Source organism: Triticum aestivum, chromosome 3D (assembly GCF_018294505.1).
Source record: "Triticum aestivum cultivar Chinese Spring chromosome 3D, IWGSC CS RefSeq v2.1, whole genome shotgun sequence".
Lineage (NCBI taxonomy): Eukaryota > Viridiplantae > Streptophyta > Magnoliopsida > Poales > Poaceae > Triticum > Triticum aestivum.
In genome coordinates this window covers 2,193,923-2,205,820 of record NC_057802.1, presented here as the reverse complement: position 1 = coordinate 2,205,820, position 11,898 = coordinate 2,193,923, and the positions used below count along the sequence as shown (strand labels likewise).

The following is an 11,898-nucleotide window of genomic DNA, read 5'->3' as shown; positions in this document are numbered from 1 at the left end:
TTCACACCGCTGGCTACTGATCACTCATCATACAAAGGGAACACAGTGCAAATTCAGTGATAAACGCGATACTCGCTGCTTATACAGATTAATCACATTTCTACAGCCCGTTCATGAGCAGCTTTCTCGGCAAGATGTAACACAATCTTAGGATTGTTGCGGGTGTTCTTCCAATGCAGATTGAGCATTTCGCTTCTTTCCTTTTCTTCGAGGGAGGTCAGCCCTCCGTGGACATGTCGTGCTTTTGTTTCTCCGAAGTAATGCTATTGCATCCTGCTTGCTTCAGTTGACCACAATATAAATCTCCATCGTTTTTCGGACATCATTATCCGCCGGATCAAGGCTGTCCTTACCACACCGACCCCTCAAAGCCCGCTTAGTGAAAGGCACATTGCTCATTGACCCAAAGAAACTACCAATTATGTTGTACACTTTTCCGATGCTGATATTGTTCTCTCTAAGCTGTCTCACAAGGTCTTGTGTATATATCTATATGTTTATGGGAAGGCCAGTATACCTTCTCACCGCACTTACCTGTCAAAGATTGGTTGTGAGATAGCCTGTGCTCACTTATGTACCAAGCATTGTCATTTGATCGCAGCAAACGTATCATCGCAGGGCAATCACAGCGGCATGTCTGTGTATTACCTCTTTTTGGTTAGCCCTGAAATTACAAGTTCACACTACAGGAAACAGCTACTTTGCCGTCTGCCATGGCGGACGGCAAAGGCTCGAAAGGCGGACGGCAAAGACCTTTGCCGTCAGCCGCGGACGGCAAAAGGCTCCGGCAAAGAAGGCTACGGTAAACAGCTTCTTTGCCGTCTGCTTCCTGGCGGCGGACGGCAAAGGCTCGGCAAAGAGGGCGGACGGCAATATTTGCGCTGTCAGTCCGTTAAGTGGCTAACGGCAGACCTTTGCCGTCCGCCGCAGACGGCAAAGAGCCTTTGGTCTTTGCCGTCCGCCTTATGATGTCATCTACACGTCACTAGATGCCAGGTTCTTTGCCGTCTGCCACTGTAGGCAAACTGCAGGTTCTTTGCCGTCCGCCACGGACGGCAAAGTCTTTGCCGTCTGCCACTGTAGGCAAACTGACCAAATGGGTCAGCTCCCAGGAAGCACAGTTGGCTGCCACGTGGCTTCTTTGCCGTCCGCGGCGGACGGCAAAGAGCTCTTTGCCGTCGGTGGCAGACGGCAAAGAGCCTGCATATTGTCTGTTTTTTCTGTTTTTATTAAATCCCACAATTTGCAGCACATATCACATATATAAGTTTCATATCCAGCACATATCCAACACATATCTAGCACATAAGTTTCATATCACATATCACATCAGTTTCATCCATACACATTGTTCATACATAAGGAAGTTCCATCCATACACATTGTTCCATCCATATATATATTACAATGCAAAGTGTCATGAAGATAGCAAGCTAGATACAATGCAAAGTTTCATCAAAGGAAAAGCAAGCACTCCATCATAGCAAGCTAGCTTCCATCAAGTGAATGAAATCTGCAAAATGGTAAATAAGAAAGTTAGAAATAGGTGACTAGAACAAGAAGAAGACTAGAACAAGAAGAAGACTAGAACAAGAAGTATATGTCATTTATGAGCTAACTTAGGTGAAATGGATCATATATGAGCTAACTAAGTTGAAATGGGTTGTTTATGAGCCTAAGAAAACTTGCGACCGGCCTGAAGCCAACGAAACTCAAGAGCTCCCTTGCATGTGGGGCACGGGAACCTTCCATGCACACACCAGCCAACGAATAGCGCATACGCCGGCAAGTCATGCGTCGAGTACATGTACCAGACACGCATTATGAAGTTCCGTTTGCTATAGGCATCGTATGTCTTGAACCCATTATCCCAGGCTTCTTGCAATTCGTCCTTAAGCGGTTGCATGTACACATTCATATTTTTCCCCGGATAGTTGGGCCCTGGAATTATCAACGTCAGGAAAATGTTCTTTCTTTTCATAATCTGTCCGGGGGGGAGATTGAGTGGAAAGACAAATACGGGCCAACAACTGTATTGGGCTGCCGTCATACCAAACACACTGAACCCATCCGTGCTGATGCCGACTCGAGGATGCCTCGGATCTGCCGCTTTGTCACCATGTAATTCATCAAACTTTTTCCACGCAACACCATCCGATGTGTGTACAATCATCAGATTCCCATCTGCATCTAGTTCGGTTCTTTTGCCCGTTTTGTGCCATGTCATCTGTCTGGCCGTCTCTTCGACCATGAAAAGACGTTGAAGTCTTGGTACGATTGGCATATACCGAAGAACACTAACGGGGATTTTGGTCTGTGTCTTCTCACCCATACCGTTGTCTACCACAACATACCTGGAAGACTTGCAAATGGGACAACAGTTCAAGTCCGCATAGTCAAGCCTAAACAAGACACATCCTTTCTCACAGGCATGTATCTTATCATAGGGCATCTTCAGTGCACGGAGGATTTTGTCCGACTGGTACAGGTTTGCAGGCATTACATGGCCTTTGGGTAGAAAGCGTCCAAATACTGTCATCATTGCATCATAGCATTCTCTGCCCAAGTTGAACTGAGCCTTCAGAGCCATTACTTGTGAGATGGCATCCAACTGACAAAGCTCAGTGTGCTCATGGAGCGGACGTTTTGAAGACTCCAACATTTCATTGAAGGCCTTTGCAGATTCCTCCATCTCCTCGTCCGAATCCCGAGCATCATCAAAGTCTTGCACCATGTTTTCCATACCGGTACCATGCTCGTCGGTGCGACGACGATCCACCTCAGCTCGGTCACGTTGGGCAGACTCACCATGAAATGTCCACACCGTATAATCGGGCGTAAAACCACTCTTCTGCAGGTGTTTGCCCATTTCAGCCTCTGTCCTCTTTTCCCAATTGCCGCACCGTAAACAGGGGCACCAGGTTTTCCTCTGGCCATTTGCAAATGCGGCTCGCACAAACCCCTTGGTTTTTGTGAACCATTCAGTGCTCCATTTGTTCTGACCAGTGTGACCGGTGTACATCCACGCACGATCACTCATCTTGACTTTCAGAGCTACTAGACACACAACAAATATATATATATATAATTCACCATGTATGTATTCATCAGTTGATCTACTTTGTCAATTTTATTACGTCCATGCAACCTACACTCTAATAGGTAATGATAGGTCCTAATCCCACCCGAGTATGTTTAGATTGGGTTCATTTTCCCATGCTATGCCCCGGATCCTACGCAAAATTTCGGCAGCACCTCCCCGCTGTTCTCCTGATACACGTCTCTGCAATAAACAGAGAGGATGTGTACCCGGAGAACAACAGGGGAGGCACTGACGAAATTTATGCGTCGGATCCGGAGCAAAGCATATGGGAAAACGAACCCAATCTAAACATACTCGGGCTGTCCATGGATAGCGTTGGACAATTCGAAAGAATCAAGGTTATAAATATGCAAATGCATGCATATTTATAACTATGACGCTTTCGAACGGGAGACACATATTGGTTACGCATACTGATGATTCAAGACACATATATATCTAGCTATCAAGTTTCATCGGAATAGATCAAATAATTAATGGGGGAGGAGGACATGTCATTTGTGCTCACCCACGAACGAAGGGGCAGAGCTCGTCAAACGCACGGCGAGGTCGTCGAACACCAAACCTCGCAGCGATGAAACAACTGCACATTTAAAACTACCCGATCAACACAATTATATATGATGTTTTTCATAACAAAATCGAAAGATATATGACCTAACTAATAATTCACAAATATATGACCCCGTCGGCTTCTGGAAGGCCAAAGAACACCTTTTCGGGGTCGGGGTCTCGGGGTCGGGGTGTCGGGTCGGGGTGCCGGGTCGGGGTCGGGGTGCCGTGTCGGGGTCGGGGTGTCGGGTCAGGCTCGGGGTCGGGGTGTCGGGGTCGGGGTCGAGGTCGGGGTCGGGGTCGGGGTGTCGGGGTGTCGGGGGTGTCGTGTCGGGGGTCGGGGTGTCGTGTCGGTCTCGGGGTGCCGTGTCGGGGTCGGGGTGTCGTGTCGGTCTCGGGGTGCCGTGTCGGGGTCGGGGTCTCGGGGTCGGGGTGTCGGGTCGGGGTGCCGGGTCGGGGTCGGGGTGCCGTGTCGGTGTCGGGGTCGGGGTGTCGGGTCAGGCTCGGGGTCGGGGTGTCGGGGTCGGGGTCGGGGTCTCGGGGTCGGGGTGTCGGGGGTGTCGTGTCGGGGGTCGGGGTGTCGTGTCGGTGTCGGGGGTCGGGGTGCCGGGTCGGGGTCGGGGTGCCGTGTCGGTGTCGGGGTCGGGGTGTCGGGTCAGGCTCGGGGTCGGGGTGTCGGGGTCGGGGTCGGGGTCGGGTTCTCGGGGTCGGGGTGTCGGGGGTGTCGTGTCGGGGGTCGGGGTGTCGTGTAGGTGTCGGGGTGCCGTGTCGGTGTCGGGGTGCCGTGTCGGGGTCGGGGTGCTGTTTCGGGGTCGGGGCTTCGGGGTGTCTCCTCCTCCTCCTCCTCTTCTTCTTCTTCTTCTTCTTCTTCTTCTTCTTCTTCTTCTTCTTCTCCTCCTCCTCCTCCTCCTCCTCCTCTTCTTCTTCTTCTTCTTCTTCTTCTGCTCCTCCTCCTCCTCCTCCTCCTCCTCCTCCTCTTCTTCTTCTTCTTCTTCTTCTTCTTCTTCTTCTTCTTCTTCTTCTTCCTCTTCTTCTTCTTTCTCCTCCTCCTCCTCCTCCTCCTCCTCCTCTTCTTCTTCTTCTTCTTCTTCTTCTTCTTCTTCTTCTTCTTCTTCTTCTTCTTCTTCTTCTTCTTCTTCTCCTCCTCCTCCTCCTCCTCCTCCTCCTCCTCCTCCTCCTCCTCCTCCTCCTCCGCTTCTTCTTCTTCTTCTTCTTCTTCTTCCCCTTCTACTTAACCTAAACCTAAACTAACCTAAACTAAAAACCTAAACTAATTAAAACTAAACTATTTAAACTAATTAAACCTAAACTTAAACAGAAAAAACAAAAAACAGAAAAAAAACAAAAAAACAGAAAAAAAAAGGGAGGAGGGGCTCACTGTGGGGGAGGGCCGGGGCGGGGCCGGCGACGGAGGGCCGGGGCGGGGCCGGCGACGGAGGGCCGGGCGGGCGGTGGAGGAGGCGGGGCGGCGGGGGCCCGGCCGGCGGGGGGGCGGGGCGGGGCGGTGGAGGAGGCGGGGCGTCGGGGCCCGGCCGGCGAGGGGCCGGGGCGGCGGGGGGGATGGGGGGCGGGGGGCGGGGCGGGGCGGTGGAGGAGGCGGCGCGGGGCCGTGGCGGCGGTGGGGCGCGGGGCGGCGGTGGGGCGCGGGGCGGCGGGGGCCGGGGCGGGGGGGGCGGCGGGGAGCCGGGGCGGCGGGGCGACGGGGCGGCGGCGGGCGGCGGGCGGCGGCGGCGGGGGGTGGGAGGAGAAGGGCGAGGCGAGGATGAAGTGAGTAACGGGCGGGGGTACCTGCCGTTAGGCAAGTGCCCTCTTTGCCGTCCGCCAGCCTTTGCCGTCCGCCTTTCTGCCTCTTTGCCGTCTGCTAGCGGACGGCAAAGAGGTGGGCCGTTAGGATTTTTCAAACGAGCGGGGGGTGGGGGCCACCACACTCTTGCCGTCCGCTGGCAGACGGCAAAGAGCTGGCGGATGGCAAAGAGCTTCTTTGCCGTCAGCCTTTTCTTTGCCGTCTGTTTATGTGTAGCTGATGGCAAAGAGCTTCTTTGCCGTCAGCTAGCGGACGGCAAAGAGCTGGCAGATGGCAAATTAGCTGATTCCAGTAGTGATCATCACCAAATTTTCAATGCATTTTCATCAAAAAATAATCTGAACGAGACAACGAATTTAATTAGCACTAACCGAGTATCCACATACTATCTCCTACATACATTTGGTTCTCTCGACGTTGAGCCTGCTCTTTCCATATCTTATTCCGAATCCAACCTCCCATGAATATAGATTGTAGTAGTCGTATGCCTCTCCCGACGAATCAAAGCTGCTTCCGACAGTAGATACTACGGCGGTATCAATTTTCTTCTGTGCGTATCCTCTCAATGTTTTTTCAAGCACATACTCTACCAGGGCAGGATGCACGCTCGATAGGTGCCCGGCCGATACGAACAATGCGGCATTCAGAGTGAATTAAATCAGACTGCACAGGGATGGTTATTTTTTCTGAAGAAGGTACTGCTGATAAACCAGACTGTCTCAGTTTTCTTTTCTGCATATCTTCTTAATGTTCTAGGGCACTCATCCTGGCAGCACATGGGGGGTGGTCATCGGGTGCATGCCCGACTCGGACACTGCATTATTCAGAACTATGTAATTCAGAAACATGGTTTAATGCGTTCAGAAAGTACATGCTATGAACACTTGCACACGCTCTGCATTATCTACTGAGATGACCAACATTGTTCAACTATCTTCAGAAGAGCAAATTTGCACATATCCCTCAAATTTAAGCTATGTTCGATCTACAAGCACAATCGCAGAGTGCTATACCTTTTTGTCCAGCCAAAGGCTTGAGGGTCGTCTTTGCCTGTAAATTGCTTCGAGGTTGGCGCGGCAGGGCAATTCCAACGAATGAGATAATGAATTTAATTTCCACTCACCGAGAATCCACGCACTATCTCTTGCATACATTTGGTTCTCTCGACGTTGAGTCTGCTTTTTCCGTATCTTATTCCGAAACCAATTTCCCACGGATATAGATTGTAGAAGTCGTATGCTTCTCCCAATGAATCGAAGTTGTATCCAACAACTGATACCACAATGGTATCAGTTTTGTTCTCTGCATATCCACTTAATGTTTTTTCAAGGGCACACACTCTTCCAGCACAAGGTGCATGCTCGATAGGGGCTTGTCCAATACGAACCCTGCATTATTAAGAACGAATTAATTCTGATTGTAAACGGTCCCACTATGTTTTCAGAAAAATGCAATGTTCACAAGTGAGCAACATGGGAGTGCAGTTTTAGTGTCAGACATTTACATTATTCAGATATGTCTTACCATACTAGTTTCAGAGTTGTGCATGTTCAAAGACAAACGGAGGTTTGTCTTCTTTTCAGCAGGATGTAAATGTTGATAAGCGAGTAACATGGAAGAACAGCGTTACTTCAAGAGTTTTTAAATCATTAAGAATGAAATACAATTGACCGTAAAGTGGTGCATTCTTTTTTATGGGGGCATGCAATGTTGAAAAGGGAGGAACATGGAAGTACAATTTTACATTCAGAGATCTAAAACGTTCATACATATCTTAGATTTCTACTTTTATACTCGAGCATGACCAAATACAACTTTTGTCTGACGAATCCAGTTTTCACAAGCGAGCACCATGGAAGTACATCTTTACTTTCAGAGTTCTAAAATTTTCAGATATGTAGTAGCCCACTAGTTTCAGAGCTGAGCATGCACAAGACGAAAAGAGGTTACCTTTTTGTCCACCCGGGGGCTTGCGGGTCATCTTTTCCTGTTGATAGCTGTGAATCGGCCGCCGTCAAGCTCAACTCTGAATCTTTTGCTCCCAACTCTGCAAAAACATCAGGTTGCACCCTGTAGTACAAGCCTGAATCTTTTGCTCCCAACTCTGCAAAAACATCCATTGTCTTTTTCACATCATTATCGGCTTGTTCTCGACTCATCTTTCCACACAAACCTCGGAGAGCTCTTTTGGTGAATGGTATATTGGTCATTGACCCGAAGAAGCTACCAATTATATTGTAAACTTTCCCGACACTGATGTTATTTTCACGGAGTTGCTTAATGACATCCCATGTGTATATATCGATATGTTTGTGGGAAGGCCACTACACTTTCTCCCCACATCTTTCAGTCAGAGCATGGTTGTGATCTGATCTGTAGTAGGTTATGTACCAGCCATTGTCAGATGACCGGAGCAATCGTATCATTGCGGGGCATCTGCATCGGCATGTTCGTTTGTTACCCTTCTTTGGAATTCCCTGAAATCATCAGAACAAGAGTCTCACGTTTATGAATTTCGCAATTATGCATTGCCACCTAGGCAGAGATATGTGCAAGTGAAAATGAAACGAGTACTTTCGGAGCAGCCACAAACTATCTCCTGCATGCATTTTGTTCTTTCGACATTTAGAGGTTTCTTCCCATATCTTATACCAAGCCCAACCTCCCATGAATATAGATTGTAGTAATCATAAGCTTCCCCAAGCGTATCAAAACTGCCTCCCATAGCAGGAACTATGACAGTTTCAGTTTTCTTTTCTGCATAGCTTCGTATTGTTAGTTCCAGCGCACTCCTCTCAACACGGATTCTGCATTATGGACATTCATGTGTTTCAGCTTCATGTTTTAATTCCTTATCGACTACATATCATGGGACGGCTGCTGCAGCAGGCTAACAGGCGATACGGTAAACAGGGTTCGCGTTGTGTAAGAAGATACAATGATTTTTTGCCTGAGAAAACAATGCAGTAGATCCATACCTCCTCGCCCAGGCAGGGGCTTGAGGGTCGTCTTTCCCCGTAGATTGCTCGGAGGCTGGCGCAGAGAGGGCAATCCCCTGACATGTGCTGTTCAAGTCATTTTCCACTGCTAGTACGGCGTCCCCCGCTTCGCCAATGTTGGATTCAGCAGGTTCGCATACTACAGCTTGGCTTCTGCCATGGGCGAGCACCAGATCTTCGCCGGCCAGATCCGGCAGGGGAAATCTGTTAAAAAAACAAGCAGCACACTTAAGTACATTCCGGGAGGGGGGGGGGGGGGGGGGGGGGGGGGTTTGGCAATCTGTACCTGTCCATTGGATCCGACAAGAAGTCTACTTCTTCGTTGCCGGTAGTCGCGATCTTCATATCCATGGCCTTCTCGTATCAGGAGGCGGTCGAAGGGGAGAAGAGAGATCTGTTTTTACTTTTCAGCGGCGGTCGGTTGAAAACGGGCCCACCTCATAATAATCACTTACCCATTCCGCACGCGCCGTTTCGGTAACGGAAGCACCACACGGACATCGTTATGTGCAGTAGGCACGAACCCGTACCAACGGAACATCACTACCATGGACCGATTTGTTCCCGTCAAGCTGGACGTCTCCGTCTCGTCGCGCCCTTAGCGGCCGTATCTACCGGCGATGTACGCGTACGCTCGCAGTTAATGCAGTACGAAACACGTCGCTCTCTCATTGGTCCTGCTGCCAGGAGCGCGCGAGCTCGTCCGCGCCATCGCCACTCTCTATAGTTATAGTATGATCATAATAGACCACGGATCATCTATTGTTTCACTGATGCAGGTCGCCTCCTCTGGTTTGTGCTTGGCCTTCCTACAAACCTCTCCGGCGGCTTGATATGGGAGCTCTCTCCACCTCCGCCGGACCAGACAACCTCTGGAGCACGGTGCACCTTATCCTGATGTGGAGAATCTGGAATCACCGCTACCAGGGCGTCTCCTGTGCGGTGCGACCCTCCATCAACCGAGTCATTGTAGTTGTTGTGTCTGGCTTCTCAAACTGGGCGTTCCGGCTCAATCGTGACCATTGAGGGGCCGTGCTAGACTGGAAGCATTTCATGCTTTCCTTAGGCCTTCAATATTCTTGCATGTACCCCCTTAACCCCTCCACTAACTTGTAACCCTCTGTATTGAGGATTTGGGCTGCTGACAGTCTCTTTGGGTAAATTCAGGTGGGGCGTACGTCTTCCACACAATCCCTCTCCCCCGGTGCTGATTCCATAAAACAGAAAAATACGACGGGTCGAAGGTGGCCCAAACCATACTTAATAAGCCACCGCTCATATAACTTCATCAATCTTGCTGTCGGACCCACTGCCCCTCCTTGTATTGTGCAGCATTAACATTTTTTTCAAATACATGATTACCATTTTTTATGTCTATTTATGTTTTACATGTACATTGTATAATTTTTGTATACATTCAAACATTATTATATAACTTTAACATTTCTCAAATACATGATTACAATTTTGTTCAAATACATATTAAAAGAATCAGATACATGTTAAACATATTTCAAATAAATGCTGAAACATTGTTTGTATGATAAGAATCATTATTTTAAACTACACAACATTTTTCTACATTTGCATAATTGTTTTCTAAAAATTTCAGGAACATTTTCTAAAACACATGAATATTTACAAAAATGAATCGTACAATTTTTAAAATTTACGAAACATTGTTTTTGAATTGCATGATTAATTTTATACACACTGTTCGTTTTTGAAATGTCAAATACATGCTTTTGAAATGCAAAATGAGTGGATGATTTTCAAATGTCACAAACATTTTTTTCAATGCCATCAACATTTTTTAAAATTATGCCAAAAAACTTTGTATGCTGCCATTGACATTTTTTCAAATTCACGGTTTTAAATTTTGAAGTAAATATAATTGTTGTAATATATGTAGTTAGAATATGAGCAAAGAAAAAAAAACAGACTAACCTGCAGGAGGATATTTCGCCCGACCCAACTGGACACTTGGTATATGCAACACTACGTTCTAACTCAGCGCGAGAGCTATATCTCGCACTAAGCGAGACAATAGAAGCTCTCGCTAAAAGCGTCGGGCAGGCACATTAATGCATAGTAGCCCATTCGCGCGTTGAAAATTAAGAAACATACAAGGAAAGGACAGCTCCAGGAATAGATCCCTGGTATGTGGAGCTCCAAGGGTGAGCTGGCGTTAATACAGGAGGCGCGACCAACTTCAAGGGAAACCACCTGGTTTTTATTTTCTCCGTTTTGTATATATATTTTTTCTTTTGTTTTTTGTTTAGTTTTCTTATTTCTTCTCCATTTTTCTGTTTTTCGTCGGTACACTTCGCTTTTTTTTCTTTTGGTTTCTCCTTCTTTCATTGTTTTTATCCGCATTTCTTTTCTTTCTAATTCTCTTCTTTTTTCTTTTTTTTCGTTTTCTTTCTTGGTTTTCAATATTTTCTTTTGTTTCTCTTTTGATTCTTTATTAGTTTTCACGGTTTTACAATTCATTTTTCATTTAATTTTTTGGTTCTATTTTTCATATACTTTTTTCTTTGGTTCTTTTTTTGGTTTTCATTGTTTTTTCATTCTTCATCTTTTTCTTTTGGTTTTACTTCTAAAAAAACATTTTTTATTACACGTTCAAGATCCGTCAAATACACATTTAACATTTTTTTAATACACGAGCAACCGCGCTAATAGGGCGGCCCACTAGTCGTCACCGGTAGGAAATTCCTATTAGGAATCGGTAAGAGGGACATATAGGCCTGGAGTATAGCAGTATTCAGAACCCCTCGCCTCAAGGACGCCCTGGATGGACAGACCCAGTGTGGGAGGATTGTTCGCTCGGTAGCGCACGTTCCCTTCTGCTAATTTTTCTTATTACTTCATTTATACTAGTGAAAATCAATATTCATACACAACATTTGTTTTCACAACTCAGGCTGGCTCCTCTTTAACCACACAAGAAGAGCTTAACATGCTGGATAAAAGATTGTGAATAGACATGAAAAAACAAATGATCATGAGCCTACCTGATGCATTAAGCAGTGATGAACAATAAGAGTGCTTGAATATATGTTCCTAAAATATATTCCATGGAGCATCAACAAGTTGCAGGCACTGGATTGCTGAAAAGAAGGAGCCATAGTAAAGCAAGTGTCGAGCTGCTGCAACATAAATCAGTCTAATCTACCATATCTTGCTAGGCATGACTGAATACAGGAACAAAAATGAAAAAATCTATAGAAACAAGGTACAATCAGAAGTCAATTTACAGTGACTGACAAAGCACTAAAAATGAAAAACTGCAGGAACAAAAATGCCAACAACTAGCTAACCAGGGGCTCCCCTCCATTTCACAATACAGGGGGGGGGGGGGGGTATATTTTGTGCTGCTGAGTATAAACTAAAAAAGAAACAAGGATCAAAAAATAAAAAAGTAAAAAAGAATGGTA

The 11,898-nt window shown here is 47.0% G+C and overlaps 1 protein-coding gene across 3 annotated transcripts; it reads right to left on the bottom strand.

Annotated features, from left to right (window-relative positions):
- Positions 1 to 5,759: 5,759 nt before the first annotated feature.
- Positions 5,760 to 8,868, bottom strand: LOC123073578 (uncharacterized). Of its 3 annotated transcripts, XM_044496662.1 has the most exons (6): positions 8,745 to 8,868; positions 8,438 to 8,662; positions 8,034 to 8,266; positions 7,410 to 7,936; positions 6,473 to 6,847; positions 5,760 to 6,273 (listed from the first exon to the last, which is right to left on the bottom strand). In XM_044496662.1, the coding sequence occupies exons 1-4, from the start codon at positions 8,807 to 8,809 to the stop codon at positions 7,917 to 7,919; spliced, it is 543 nt and encodes a 180-aa protein (XP_044352597.1). In that variant the 5' UTR covers positions 8,810 to 8,868; the 3' UTR covers positions 5,760 to 6,273; positions 6,473 to 6,847; positions 7,410 to 7,916. The 3 variants fall into 3 exon arrangements, 2 of the variants coding, with proteins under 2 accessions (XP_044352597.1, XP_044352596.1); XR_006435694.1 differs by lacking the exon at positions 8,034 to 8,266; XM_044496661.1 differs by having other exon boundaries at positions 5,760 to 6,847; positions 7,410 to 8,266.
- Between the last annotated feature and the right edge of the window lie 3,030 nt (positions 8,869 to 11,898).

Excerpts from the sequence above, each read along its gene's own strand:
- LOC123073578 (XM_044496661.1), bottom strand. The coding sequence starts at position 8,809 with ATGGATATGAAGATCGCGACTACCGGCAACGAAGAAGTAGACTTCTTG. Across the intron at positions 8,663-8,744 it reads TTGTCGGATCCAATGGACAG|ATTTCCCCTGCCGGATCTGG; the intron begins GTACAGATTGCC and ends TTTTTTTAACAG. Across the intron at positions 8,267-8,437 it reads GCCCCTGCCTGGGCGAGGAG|AATCCGTGTTGAGAGGAGTG; the intron begins GTATGGATCTAC and ends TCCATAATGCAG.